The 15,515-nt window shown below is 36.3% G+C and overlaps 1 protein-coding gene across 3 annotated transcripts in view; it reads right to left on the bottom strand.

Moving 5' to 3' along the window:
* Window positions 1-4,145, bottom strand: part of LOC117429540 (SH2 domain-containing adapter protein F-like) — a 76,119-nt gene extending 71,974 nt beyond the window's left edge. For all 3 annotated transcript variants that reach the window (XM_034049141.3, XM_058998462.1, XM_034049143.3), the window contains exon 1: window positions 3,386-4,145. In XM_034049141.3, coding sequence (XP_033905032.1) covers window positions 3,386-3,826 — 441 coding nt within the window. In that variant the 5' untranslated portion in view covers window positions 3,827-4,145. The remainder of the gene's footprint in view (window positions 1-3,385) is intronic.
* Window positions 4,146-15,515: the final 11,370 nt, after the last annotated feature.

The following is a 15,515-nucleotide window of genomic DNA, read 5'->3' as shown; positions in this document are numbered from 1 at the left end:
ATTTAACTCTTGTTTAAACTGATTATATTTAAAGAAAAAGCTCTTATGCTTTCATTATTAAAAATTGAAAAGTTCTTTCTCGGTCAAGTAGTGGAATGTGTCCCAGTGAGTCTATTTAAGAAAGACTCCACTGTCAGCATATTTTACATGCAATATTAATGACTGTCTGAAACAAATAAAACACATTCAGTTGTACTGAAGAGTGTTTACATTCCATTTTACTTCAGTGATAGTTCTCTTTTGCAATATTCCATTAGCTGCATGAAAGAATATCCAAGCATGTATTATTTCACCTCAGCACTAAAATTAAGTAGCATTGGGTTGAAACACAAATATATGTTCAGAAATACTGAAAATGTATTCTGATGAAACATTCATGGCCACCACTGTATCTTCCTATAAGTAATGACAGAGTGAACTGCAATTGTATTTGTGGTTATCAGGGAATGGAAGCACTTCTGCTCTGAAGTCCCATTATATCAAAATCCATGATGAGAGAAGAAGACACAGCTGAGGTTCAGCTCTCTATGGTTTGTTACAGCTCAGGCTAGACTAAATATGATCACACAGTAAATCCTGGAACTGCTCCAGCTCCTGCTGAATGGCATCCAACTGCCATCCCTGTTTTGTGTAACTGAGATTAAGCAGCACATTTCAATGTAATTCTCCCATGGGGAAGAACAAAACATAGAGCAAAAAAAATAACAACCACCAGATGGCAGCATGTGCCAAGTAACAATAACACCTTTAAGTGGAAGACTAAACCAAACACACTTTCAATAGAATAACTTACATATATTTTAGTGAATTATAATACTTTAGAAATAGTATAGGGTATAATGGTTTACTGGACTTTCTTATAATAAAAAGGACTTAAAATATGGAATTAGTTGATTGTTCAAATGTAATGATTAATGACACAATTAAAACCGAAAATATTTAAAAATAAATATTCACCAGTGGCTCACCTAGTAAAGGCACTGCCACATGGAGTTAGATGTTATCAGCAGCTTGTTGGTTTGAATTCTGGTGATTCAAACCAACAAGTTGCCTATCTTGGCTGGGGGCCGGCAGAGAACGCTTCATTGGCTTTTGTGCTCAACTCTATATTAACTTAGTGAACAAAAGCTGTGTACAGCTATGGCCAAACGTTTTGCATCACCCTAGAATGATCTAATTTTGGTTCATAAAGTCGAATAAAATCTGCCGAATAATGTTCCGTTAACATACTTAATTACATACCGCTTTATCGTTTTCCATATACTTAACGAAAAACTGACAAACAGAAAGATTTGACATTCCGAAATCCAACATATAACATTTCCATGTTACTTAATTAGAAGTAATAAAAAAGTGACCTTTAGTGGTAGATTTAAGCTACACAAGCAGTTAGCATACGACAGCATCACACCACTGCAATGTTGGCCTGGAAATTCACGGGATTTCAATCCAATTGAGAATGTTTGGGGTCCATTTCATCTTCCTGCTCACATATGTAACTGAGATGGATTTAACAGCGGCCAGGAGGATGATGGGAAATGTAGTTCTGAGAGGTCCATGCAGATACATGTGAAGCCATCTTGAGGCAGGGAATGCAATTTAAGATTAAAAAGTGCTCAAAATATTAAATAATAATAATAATAATTAAAACAATACACACACCTTCTGTAAACAGCTGTAGAACAGGGGAACATTTAACACAATAAAATAAAAAGGTCATGTACCCTTTAACAGTAGACCTTGTCATAATCTTGTGTATTGACTGAAACAGCTGAAATACCAAGGTTCAAGGTTTGTTCAACTTTTCCTGCAGCACTTAAAAGCAACTTGCCATTTCTCATCGTGCACTGCAGATGAACTGAGATAACCCATTCCCCCATGAGATCTTTTTTTCCTGTTTCTAGACTTCATCGAACTTGGCACAATACTAAGTATTGAAACCCTAAGAGTGCTTTATTACAAGCTTCCCCTGAGCTGGTGAGAACTCTGGTCTGATAAATTTGAATAACAATGCACCAGCAGTTAAACACACCTGTGCTTGAACAGTGATTAATGCTTTTATGATCAGAATGCATTAAAGTGCTAATAGGCTATATTTCCAATGAAGAATTAATCAATACACAACATAATGAGCAGTTTTAAAGTTGAACAGATTATATGTGCTGTGTTATGCTATTTTATGAAAGAAACACTCTCTACAACAACCTACTTACTGTATGTGGTTTAGCTGCACCCCCGCACTGATCTGACAAACATTAAAAAAATATTGGGTCTTTTTTGTGTTGTGTGTGTTTTGGAAGGTTCTGTTGCAATAAGGAGTAGTGATACTGATTTGATTAAGGATTGTGTGTGGCTGGCCTTTTCTGCACATTCAGCTACAGCAGGTCATCCCTAGCTTCATCAAATACTGCACTCTGAGCATCCCAGCCTGTTACAGCAAAACCTAACCTAAAAGGATCTTAACTTTTCTTTGTCTATTTCTAAAGTCTGTTTGATGTTTCCTGATGTATCAGCTTATTTGTGACCATCTGTCAGCTATTAACAGAATTAGACAACATTTCTATGTTTACACAATGTTTCTGTTCACATATTGTACATATATCTTGAAGTGCACTGTGTTTGTTTACAAAGTCTACAGTTTGTAAATTGGTTCATCACTAAGTTTTTTTTTTTTTTTTTAAAACAATAAATTAATATTTAGGATTATACAAAGCCTTATACATTATATTTTTTAAATGGACACAGGGTAACAATGTCAAAAAATCCAATAAGACGTGTTTTTGTTTGTTTGTTATTCCCCGCTGTAACTGTACTACTTGCGACAGTAACTCGAATGTATCTCAGTATATGAAGACATTAAGGGAAACACTTGCCAAACTGGGTAAACAAAAAAGGCTATTTTGTATTAAACACTGGTTAAAGTAATTTGAAATCAGCTGACAGACTCCTGGAATGTGTGTAAACTTAAGCAATGGTCTGTGTGTTAATGTCTAACTATGTGAAGCGTTTGCCCCAGATTTTTTTTGTTCTGTTGTGCAACGGAAGAAAAACTTGCTCTGCCGGTTTTTCTGAAACATCAAAAAAAAAAAAAAAAAAAAAAAGTAAACTACTGTCTTCAATTATATATTTAATTTGTAATAAATCAATACATAAATAACTAGTGTATTCTGCTTCCATATCAAGAAAACTAACATTTGTACAGTATACTGTTACTGATTTTCGTTTTCAACTGACACAAAACCTGATGTTTAATTGCTGGAATATTTTCAACTCTAAAGTAAAAGCTACTTAAACGCTTTAGGGATATGTACAGTAAAGCTCAATAGTAATGCTTTACAAACGTTGCTTAGTTTAAGAGCTGTTCCACTGTAGTGTAAACCCTTACCTTCTCGTGTTTGTGTTCCTGTTCTGCGGGAGGTGAAGTGGGCGATTTCACGTTCCCAGCGGAAGCGGCGGGGGTTGAGCTGTTGGCACTGACTGGATTTGGGTTGCATTTCTCGATTGATTCCACCTTGATAAGCCGGTGCTTGGGAGAAACATATTTGATATCTGGTGATCCGGTGGAACCTGAGCGTCCAGGAAACGAGCCGCTGCCTGTATAAGGATCCTCGAAGTCCCGCTCCTTCTGAAGCCTGTAGGCGGCGAGAATATCTGGCTGCGCGGCGCTCAGGTACAGGGCAGTCGCCCCAACGCTGAGCTGTTGTTGATGGTATGCGGGCGTGCCGGGCGCTGCCGGGTGGCAGTGTCGATAGTCCGGTTTCGGGGGAGCAGGAGGGGGCGCTTTGGTGCTTTTGAATCCTAGGTGTTCCTTGAACCATTTGGCCATGCTGCCAGCGCATTGCTCTCAAGTGTTTTTTTTTAATCTCGTACGACTTTTCCTTCCCTGTTGTTCTTGAAAATGTGTGCGTATATGTCCGCAGTTCTTTCCAAATGCTGCTCGTGTATCTTGTAGTCCAGCTCCGGCCTTGTGGTACCCACCGGGAGTGCACACTGCCGACACACTCCGAGTTCTCCTGCCTCACTTACTCGCACTGACAGCTGGATTACTCTGTGCTGGAGCTCCGCTAAGCAATATGGGAGCAACTGCACAGCTAATGGGTTAGTCAGCCAGCCAGCTTCCCTCCCCTACCTACCTGGAGACATCCACTGCCATCTACCGGATCGATTCGTCACTGAGTTCATTTCAACGAAATACTGTACTCTATTTTGTAGGACAACGAACAAGAGAACATACTGTACTGCGATATAGGCTTTTTACATGAGGAAACTTTCAAATGAAACACATTTTACTACATGTAAGCTACCACCTTGACAGTAGCGTGCACCCCTAGCCAAAACATGGACGTGTACTGTAATCGCACAGTATATTTAATTTGAGAAGGTAGAACAAAAAACAAACAAACATACAAAACGTAAATTATTGAAAAAAAAAATCCAGGCGTGAATAGATGTGGATGAAAAGGTGGACACTGTAAAACGAGTTTACAAGTGAACTGGTTTTACAATTTGAGCAGTTGCAAATAGAAATCTGCCAGGCTTACAGTACTGACAGTAGTGCTATGATAGTGCCTTTGCAAACTCATCAGTAGCATATTGTAATATCCTCAAGAGCTTGTGCTAAAAAAAAAAAAAAGAAACCTCAATATTGTACATTCTATCACAATTGTATAAGCAGTTGTAAGCTTCATTGTATTCCTAGCATTGTACAGCACTTTGGGATGGATTATGAAGTAATGCACTATCATATACAAATGTAATGTTGTTTATGTACTTAATTACTATTACACATGATAGTCACAATCAAATATTCATTTATTTATTTACATAAGCAAAATAAGAAAATGTGAACAAGAGGAGGCCATTCGGCTCATCAACGCTCATCCAGTTCCTAGTGCAGTAGTTGATTGATCCCAGGACTTTGTTACGTTGGGTGTAAAGGATCCCAATGATTCAACATCAACACATGTCTTGGTAACCCATTCCATCCCCTCACTGTTCTGTGGAAGTGTTTCCTACCCTCTATCTTAAGTCTGTTTCCAGTTCATTTGCAGCTATGTATTCGGGTCCTGGTTTCTGTGCTGTGCGTAAAGTATTGGCTAGGGTTAACTTTGTCCTTTTAAGATTTTTAAGACCCTTTTGTTATAAATACATTCTATTCAAAGCTCATTCCTTTAAGCCCTGGTTCGGTTGCTCTTCGCTGGACTCTCTCCATAGCCTTTTTGTATTGTTAGCACCAGAGCTGAAAACAAGTGGGATCTCACCAGTGCTTAACAAATGATTTTTCTTTTTGAATTTCATCCCCACATATTTATTAACATGCTAAGGGTGTATGCATGGCACATAAACATTTGAAATCATGTAGCTTTCCCTACTGATAGTAGCATCTCTGTTAAAATGAGCCTTTTTGAAATGTGCCATGTTTGAAGACATCCACCATCCAGAGTAATTACAGAATGCCACATCTCTCTGTAATGGTTTGTGATATGTTTGAAGTTTAACATCAGCCTTTGAGTACAGAACCCTATAGGCCATCTGCAGTACAGTAACAGGTTACCATGGAGAACCACAAAAAACTATTAGGATACCAATGTTACCTGTGAAAACCCATTATCACAATTCAGTTACACAATACTGACTAAATTAAAGTGTTAGTGTTATGATTAATCCTAAAGTGTTGACATCACTGCTTTATAAATTTGGCCTTACGTAAGGCTCATTGAGGTGCATATTGGTTAAGCTTTGAGGAAAGTTGAGCACTGAACATTCAATGTAAAAAAGATGTGTTCTTCATGTGTTTGGAAATAGATGCAGATTATTTTTTGAGTTGCCTTGAATTTCAAAATACAGGCATTAATCAAAGCCTCAAATTTGATAGGTTCATATTTATTAGCATTGGTATTGCCACTCAAACCTTCATGCCTTTCTCTTATTGCTTGAAATGCTGGAAATGTTTGTAAAAACATCTATGGGGAAACATGCATTTTGTACTTAGCTTTTAACTTTATATTTAGGCAAAGTCATTCTGCCATATAAATAACCTGTAGTTTCAAAGACATGGAACAAGAAGCGTAGACCTCAGTGCAGGGGACACATACTCGCATCGTCAAACAGACACCGCTTGAAATGGCAAAGGCTACTATGTTTGTATTCGTTCATATAGAATATTTATAACAGACCATATAATAAAGATATCATGCATGGAAACCAATGTGCAAATGATGTCTGAAATTAATAATACCACACATTCTACTGTACAAATAATGTTTCTCTCCTTTATTAGATTTTACAAGATTTATTTTACTCCGGAGAGGTTTATTTTACTGTAAAACAGTACACATGTTACTTTTATTTCCCAACTGATTATAAATGAAAGAATATTTGCATATTCATTTACATTTTTTTAAGTGTATTCAAACATGAAAACAGGATGCCACAACCACTGACGGTGCAAGGCACAGAGAGGAGCTCTATGTTATTAATGGATTCCACAACATTGAAAATTGTATGTAAGCACTTTTCTTACAGGGGGTGTTAAACATGGGCAACTCCTAATGTTTGCAATCTTATTATCCAGTTGTCTTATGTCAGATTTTCAAAAACAAACAATGGCCTGCAGAGGAAGACAGGGAGAAGAGCAAGTACTCAACTATGTGATATACATTTAGTAAGAAATTACAGTAGACCGACTTGACAGATTTTAAGCACGTCACCATATATTAGGACAAATAAAACACACCAAAACTGTGCCATAAGGCTGTGATTACACCCCAGGTTCCTGGTGACATAATGCTCTTGTGATTTGTAATCTCAAAGGAATTAAAGTCTTATTATGTACAATTGGACAGTATTCACTATATGGTCATATTACTGTTACCATGAATAATAATAATAATAATAATAATAATGTCAAGGGTTTCTGGTGACATTTAAATTACATGAGCACCAGCTCAAATTGCAGTCTTATATGTACAGTTTTGGTACATATTATTTTTTATAATACATGGTGACATCAAAGACAGAAATTGCAGAACTAGCGGTGTTATTTTTAACAAATTAAGTGTTGATAATAACATTATTATTTGTTTATTTAGCAGACGCCTTTATCCAAGGCAACTTACAGAGACTAGGGTGTGTGAACTATGCATCAGCTGCAGAGTCACTTACAACTACGTCTCACCCGAAAGACGGAGCACAAGGAGGTTAAGGGACTTGCTCAGGGTCACACAATGAGTCAGTAGCTGAGGTGGGATTTGGTACCTCCTGATTACAGGCCCTTTTCTTTAACCACTGGACCACACAGCCTCCTATACATTGGAAAACAGAATTGAAAAAATATATAAAACATGTTTATTTTTTAACAATTTTAAACAAGAATGTTTAAATATTTTTTAAAAAAATGTTGGAGTGTGGGGGTGACAGGGAAACACTACTGCATGTATTATTACTAAGAATTTATTGAAGGGTGGAGTTGGATGATTTCCTCATCACTCAAGAGCCTCTGCTGTCTGAGGGCCATCAATCTTCACTGCCTCACATCCCACGGAGGGCATGGGGCTGAGGTTATTTCCATTGCTTAGTGTTTTTGTAAGAGTATTTGCATTATTCTGCTCTTCTACGGATACAGCTTTTAAATCGGCAAGCCATTTTTGTTTCTTATTTTGTTGTTCAGGTGGTGGTTGAGTTTGCTTTTGGCTCATGCAACCACCGTGTGTAATAAGATCATAAAACACTGAAGTTTACAGGAAAATAATTATTCACCAAGTAGTATAATAATAATAATAATAATAATAATTATTATTATTATTTATTAAGTTATTATAATACATCTTCAAGTCTGTTTTCATCTTCACTGCTGTTCAAGTATGTAACCACTCTGCTTAAGTTTAAAAACACACAGTTACAGTGCATGTAAGGGTATAACGGGCAGTTGAGGGGTATGTACAATAGACCTGATTTTCAAAACTTTGGTAAGTGGATTTTCAGAAAGGTGTTATATATATATATATATATATAAATATATATATATATATATATATATATATATATATATATATATATATATATATATGTGTGTGTGTGTGTATATAGATAGATATAGATAGATATATGTGTCTGTGTCTTGGTCGTAAGGGACAGCGCCATCTAGTGATCATCAACTCTGTAACATCTATGGCTGGCCACAAGAACTGAAGAACAGCTTCTGAACTTCCGTGAAAGCATCTTAGCATAGAAGTTATGTAGTCTACATAAATATGCAAAATTGTGATTTCCTTTTTTTGGTCCCAGACATTCTAAATTAGTCCCTATGTATTCTATACCAGTATCATTATACATCAGCAGAGATTTGTATCATTACATTATGTAAGTACATGACTGTATATTAGTAAGATTGTTCTCCTGTGCCAGCTTTTCTTCTTAGCATGAGGTATTTGTCTTCAGCAACATATTTCTGGCTCCTCTGGTCATCAGCATTACAGATCACTCGCAGAGAGGCGCATTATTGTAATTACAGTGCGAGTGTCTGCCACAGAGACAGCTGCCCTCCGCCTGCCAATCCATGCTGGGAGATGAGCTGAGTGACTGCTTATTGGATTTCATTGGAATGTACTGTAATGTTATATTACATGTTGAAGGTGTTTTATTTTAAAGTCTTGAACATTCACAAAGTTAAGCCTAACCAGTACCTTAACCTATGCAGAAACCAGGACCAGAGGACACAGTTGGAAATTAGGGGAGATAGGAGGGTATGAGACAGTTCTTTATACAGACTATGGGGAGGCTATGGAATGGGCTACCATGTTGTTGATGCTAAATCACAGGGATGCTTTAACTCGACATTTTGAGATCAATCAGCCACCTCCTCTCCTTCGTATGTTCTAATGCATCTAGTACACTAGTGAGGTGGTTTCATGAACACACAATGGGAAATCAAACAAACCCTTCATATAATTCTGTACATCACAAAACATCTCCAAATAGCTCAGTACACACGCTCAGCTATCAACAGAGCTAAAACTGAAATCGTTTTTATATTTACCAGCAGTAAAGTCCATTTGCTCATCAGTTTCACTTTCATCTTTCTCCAGATCTCCAAACTAGCAGTATTCGTGCAGAACAAAATCAGGGGCGTCTGTATTGTATATCAGACATGTGTAATATATTATATATATATATATATATATATATATATATATATATATATATATATATATATAGTGAACAAAACGCTGCCACACGGGTTAATCCCTGACTAACTCACAGGACGGCTAAGCCGTTTACTTGACACCACAACACAAAACTACAGGGTCTAAACTCAGCACTTACTTTTCTCAGGACTGCTTGGAAGCAGAGCGCCTCATCTGCCTCCTTCTACTCAACAGGCAAGAGCAGACTAGCTGCCTCTCTTAAATACCCTGCACCTGGTCCCAATTCCCAATTACCACCCAGGTGCAGGGGATAATTAAACAATTAAACAATAAACCAAAACAATTAAACTCAAACAAAGGTGCATTTTCACATGTTTTTCTTCAGGGAGGCTTTAACCCCCTCCCCGCTGTCTCACAATAATATAATATATATATATATATATATATATATATATATATATATATATATATATATATATATATATATATATATATATATAATTCTAACAGATTTTTGTGGTGGAATTTAGCAAAAAGTCCTAGTAATATGTGTGTTTTATTTCTCCTGATTGCATGCCTATAATTATGTTTCAGTGTGTGAGTGCCTCATTGAATAAGCCCTGCCCCCAGGAATGCTTGAAAACGTTGCATCGCAATTGTTTTTTATCTTGCTGAATTTAATTATCTAGTGTAGATATAATTAAATATAATAAATACATCTATTATGCTGAAATTCAAATGGGTTTGCAGCTTTTACTAAAATGTGAATTGTTCTGTGTGATTCTAAATAAGCATATATATTACCTTGCCATGGGCCATACTGTGTAGAATATAGCTGCCTTTATCAAACAAGCTGGAAATGACCATCGTTATTAATAGACTTCAAGGAGGGAATCTCAGTAAGCAGAGTCGTTTTTGGAAAATGTACCTTTTTCAAATCCAAGGTGATTGGAACACAATGCCAAGACCTTGACTACATACAGGAAATGCTAATTGATTTTGCAATCTGTGGCTGCAATCAAACTGAAGTCATTTTTCTACATGAAAATAAATAGATGCTGCAGTCCACATGGGAAGAAAGAGCAGCCAGGTCTGATGTAGCTTTTATGATACAATATTTCTTTTTAATAACTACCAGCTTTCTGCCGAGAGCCCAGCCTGTAGAGATTTAACCCTGTGAGCCCTGAGGCGAAGCCTTTTGAATTGAACTCTTTGCATTCTGTGTGATGTCTAGCTCAGGATGGATGTGTATGTTTGAGAGCCACAGCTTCCTGCATCCAGGTCTGTAATGACTGCAATTCATCTGGTAAGTGTTTGGTCTACCGTCCATCCAGAAATGACAACGAGTGATGAAAGCCCATAGGGAAGCTTGTCTACTGTGTGAGACCAACTATTACAACATCTGCAACCTACTGCAAGTGATCTGCTTTACCAGATCTTTTAAACAGTAAGCTGGACTGTGCCGTCCGTACAGGCGCAATACAAAGATCCTGTTCTGTAACATCACTTATCTGGACATTGAGAAGGCTTTTGATAAAGTGCTGCATGAAAGAATAATCCTTAAATCGGTGGGAATCCAAGATAGTGTACTGGCTAAAACAGAGGAAACAGAGAGAGCAAAGGGGAGTCTAGCTGGGGCCTTGTACTGACAGATTGAGGATAGCACTAGGCAAGACTTCTTTACACACAGAGTGTAAGTGAATGAAAAGGGTTAACCACACCACATTGCTGCTTGCTGAGTCATTGGGATACTTTAAGAGCAGATAAGACAAAGTTCTGGGATAAATCAGCTACTAAGAAACAGACAAAGCATTTATGGCCCTTGTCCGGTTTGTAACTTTTCTTTATGCTTTTATAAGAGATTTACCTTGTAACAGTACAGAGACAAAACGTCCCTATTTTTATGATAAATAAAAGATTACAGGTTGAGAAATAAAGCACAAGTTTAATTTGTTTTGTAAGGTAATTTAGATGGGCCAATAATTTAACTATATTACAGTATATCATTTTTTTAAATACAAACTAAAAGAATACATTATTCTATTTAAAAACACAAAGGGCATAATCAATTTTAGCAGGGAAATATATATATATATATTTTTTTTTACTAAATATAAACTGTTCCTTGTAGTAGCATTTTTCTATTTACACTACAGTTTACAGTTATCATGTTTATATAGAAAATATTTTCATACTCGGGAAGGGTGAGTAAATCTCCTTTGGTATGTATGATAAAACAGCGTGTTTGTCTCAATATGTGCATGCTATGCACCAGAAATACAAAACACATGACGTCCCACTGCAAAGAAAAAGACCCAGCAATATAAACAGTTCCCAGCTGTCACATCAAAGAACCATAGCAAGAAGCTTACTATTTGAATAGGCTACTTATTACTTAGTTTAGTGTCTTTAGAAAACATGCTTAAAAAATTACAAAACATATTACAGCTATTTATTAAATAGAGAATAATGCATGGGGTAGAACTTAATGTCCACCCTCGGGGTGGGATGCTACATAAACCCCTTGGGGTTTATCTAAGCATCCCACCCCGAGGGTGGGCATTACATTCTCATTTATCACACACACTACCCCATGCAGTATTTTCTATAATCTCTGGCGAGCAGTTGTTTTTTCCCGGCTGAGAAGCGAGCGAGAGAAGACAGCAACTCTGGGAGGTATGGTTGGAATTCCTTTCAGTTTGACAGCTCGCTCTGGGGTCGCTCTGTTGCTGGTGTTAATGAGCACGTGTTTCCTACATCAACCAGCTGTGTATTACGGGAAATAGCCACTGGATGAGCCCATTGAAAAAACTGCTTCCCAGTTATTACAATGATATATACGCATTGCATTTGGATTTGAAATACATTTTAAAACTTAGCTACTGTATGCTGTATTGAATGTACACTAATCAGAACCTGGATGTAAATCTTTTCTAAACATACAATAGAGCATCAGTACTGTATCATTTTTTTGTTGTATTAAAGCAACAGATCCAATTAATGATGTGGATCCTTTTTTAATACAGTGCATCGGCACAAACATGGAATTTCAGACAGCGAACACCCCTTCCTGATGTGATCTATATCATTTAGCAATATGTTTTGCTTTGGTTTTTGCCATTGGAATACACATTGATGTGCACATAGCTTTTCTTTCAGCACCACAATCTACAGTGTAGGGCAATGCAATGCAACTGATTTGAATTGTAAACACACATATCAAATATCCATGAGACGTTCTTGTATGCTCCTGAAAAAGTCATGCCAATCGAATGAGAAATGCTCACTCTGCATGTACACCTGATCTGCGTCACATTGTGTAACAGTCATTACTGCCAATCCTCTCCCGTAAAACACTTTTAAATGATTTCATAGAATGCTGTTACCATACTAAATAAAGCTTTACACAATAGCTGCTGTATGGTTTCAGTGGACTTGGGGTGGGGTCGGTTTGTTTTTAGGAAAGACAACAGCTTGTCTATAATACACTGGTGTCTATTATGAAACTATTGTTAGTGGACTGGGCTACTATGAGGAGCTTCAGAGTAATCACCTTCTTTTTACTACTAAAATGAAATAATGAAACTGATTCACGTTTTCAGACATGATTACACAATGCTATTTAAACAATGAACTGGCTGGTTCTCACCCCACTACAGATCTTTGTGTTGATTTCGCCATTGTTATATGCTATCGTGGTTCTACCATACACTGTTAAAAAAACAAAAGATTACATAAAATGCCGCTGTGAAACCATACTTTTTTTTCTTCTGTTTGTAACTCTATTTATATATATATATATATATATATATATATATATATATATATATATATATATATATATATAGAGAGAGAGAGAGAGAGAGAGAGAGAGAGAGAGAGAGAGAGAGAGAGATATATAGATACTGTCTGTCACCTTGTTTCATATTAACAGCCTCAACAATTCAAAATACAGTATATACTGTAATTCTACTGTTGTGCTTGAAACTTGAAAAACCGTTTATATGAATGAACAAGAAAAAGATGCCTTTGTTTAAAAAAAGTTCCTCATTCATAGTGGATGGACTAGATTTTTTTTTAAAAAGGTTCTTGCCTCTCTTTTCAAAAAATGTTTCCTATTCAGGACGATAACTTTTTGTTTTCAATTTTTTTTTACTGTAGGTATTATAAACACTAACAGACTATGATACCCAGTTATATGTGCAATAACATGACAAAAAGAGTCTATTTAAGAAACCTACTGCACTTCAAAACGTCACCCAGCACTTCCTCAACAAGCAAGTTCTCGGGGGGCATTCCCCCACCGCATTAGAACAGGTTGAGTTTCCAATTAAAATGAAAATACTTTTGAGTGATGGGTCTGACATACAAATAAATGCACTCCACAATTCTGCAGTGCAGGACTTTAGCAATGCTTTGTAATGTTTCTATTTCTGCTAATTATTTTATTGACCTTAAAGACACCAGTTGGCGAAATGATCCTAAGTTGGGTTGAATTATTCTGGTGGATGCTGATGTTGTCAGAGTAGCTAGATACACTAGCCATTTCAGAAAATTATACTAATGAATGTGGTCTATTTATTAACTATGTCAAAATATCATAAAGTGCTCTGGAAGTAGCACCTATCAGCTGTATAAGTATAGTTTTATATGCAACATATTCCATTATACATTTGATTTAATTCATATGAATTTGCATGGAGTAAATAAAACATTATACAGCAATATATGTTGATGATGTAACTCACATATATATTTTATAATCAACCTCTCAAAAGGAAGAGTTTCACAGTTTAACCATTTTACACTGAAACAGTATTATAATTCTGGATCCAATATTCCCTCGTTTAAAATAAAAAAGAAAACATGTATTTTTTGCAGAGACCAAGAATGTATAAAATATAAAACCGAACCTGAAAAATACTGTCACCAGAATAATGCAGTAAAACATAATAAAAGTGAAATGTTAAAGGCAATGCTTTACCCAGTCTTTCCAGTACCTCCCACACTTACTATACCACAATACACTTGTATAAAGAGGGAATAGCAGGAGAACAATGGAAAGCTGAGTGGGAAGGTTGGTTGTAAACTTTCATTTGTCAACCTCTAATGAACATGTCAATCTTGGAAGGCAGACATGGCTGTAGCCAATGCCTTTGTCATCAATAAGCATCGATCTGCAGTGTATTTGCTTGACTGATTAGGAAATAAAGCCATAGAAAAGAGGAATGTTTTGCTGAATCTGATTCAGTCGGGAATCTGCATTCGTTTTGAACAGATACAAGCAAAACTGCATTCCTCAGCTTTATGTCAATTTCACTTCCAACGAAGTGAAAAAGACTATTCGTTTCTTGCACAGGAACTCGCCTGTGATAATATGAAAACTCTAAAGCTTGTGACTGCTGAATGACACACATAAGATCTGAGATCAGGGAATAGTAAATTGTCTGTATCTTGTTTCTGTTCATTTTTGGTCAATTTCACATTGCAATCATATACTGTGCAAGTCCATGTGGAGGAAAGTAAAGTATTTTGGAAATAAATCATGTGTTTAACGCAGGTATTCAGCTGTATTCAGATTGGGTGATCTGTTATGGACTATTTACTTTAAGAAATATAAGAGCATGAGCCAAAACTTTAATGACTCAGCAGTTAATAAATGGCACTACTCTCATTTTTATGCCAATGTTTTATGGACATTTGTTAAACCAAATAAAGGAGTATCACAAAAGTATTCAGTCTTGATAACATTATATCAAACAATAAGTAATATATTTATTCAACAGAAACGATTTAGCATTTAGTACGGCATATTGAGTGCTAGCATGCCAATTAAATCCAAATATATATAAGGTTTGATTTTTCACTTTAGGAATAGAAAAAGATAATTATAGAAAGTAACCGACTACTAATGGGAGCAACAAATTGTATGCTGTATTTTGCAAGAAATACAATCATATGCAACTAGGACTGCCCACCAGGTTGCAGGTCTTAGTTCTACGCTACTTACAATATGACGACTGACACATTGGTTCAGAGAGTAAATCTCTGGATCAGTGAATTTCAATCCCTTTCTCTATCAGCCCTTACAGCTGGATCTAGAGTCTATGAGCTGAGCAAACCCAAAGAAAAATATTTGGATTCGATTCCTGGATATCTCTTGATTTTTTGTCAAACATTGGCAAACTTGTTACTCTACATTCATTTTTTTATATCTACAAGGTGACTACAGTTTTAGCACAGAGAAGCATTTCGCAACTGACAAGTTATTGTGCTTACAGATTTATTGGATCTGTATTTGCTTATTTATGCGTGCATGCATTTCAAAATATTTCTAAGGACACAATACAGATAAATCATCTTGTTTTC

The sequence above is a fragment of the Acipenser ruthenus genome, chromosome 24, assembly GCF_902713425.1.
Source record: "Acipenser ruthenus chromosome 24, fAciRut3.2 maternal haplotype, whole genome shotgun sequence".
Taxonomy (NCBI): Eukaryota; Metazoa; Chordata; class Actinopteri; order Acipenseriformes; family Acipenseridae; genus Acipenser; species Acipenser ruthenus.
The sequence above is the reverse complement of the archived record's forward strand: the minus strand, read 5'-3'. Positions and strand labels throughout refer to the sequence as shown.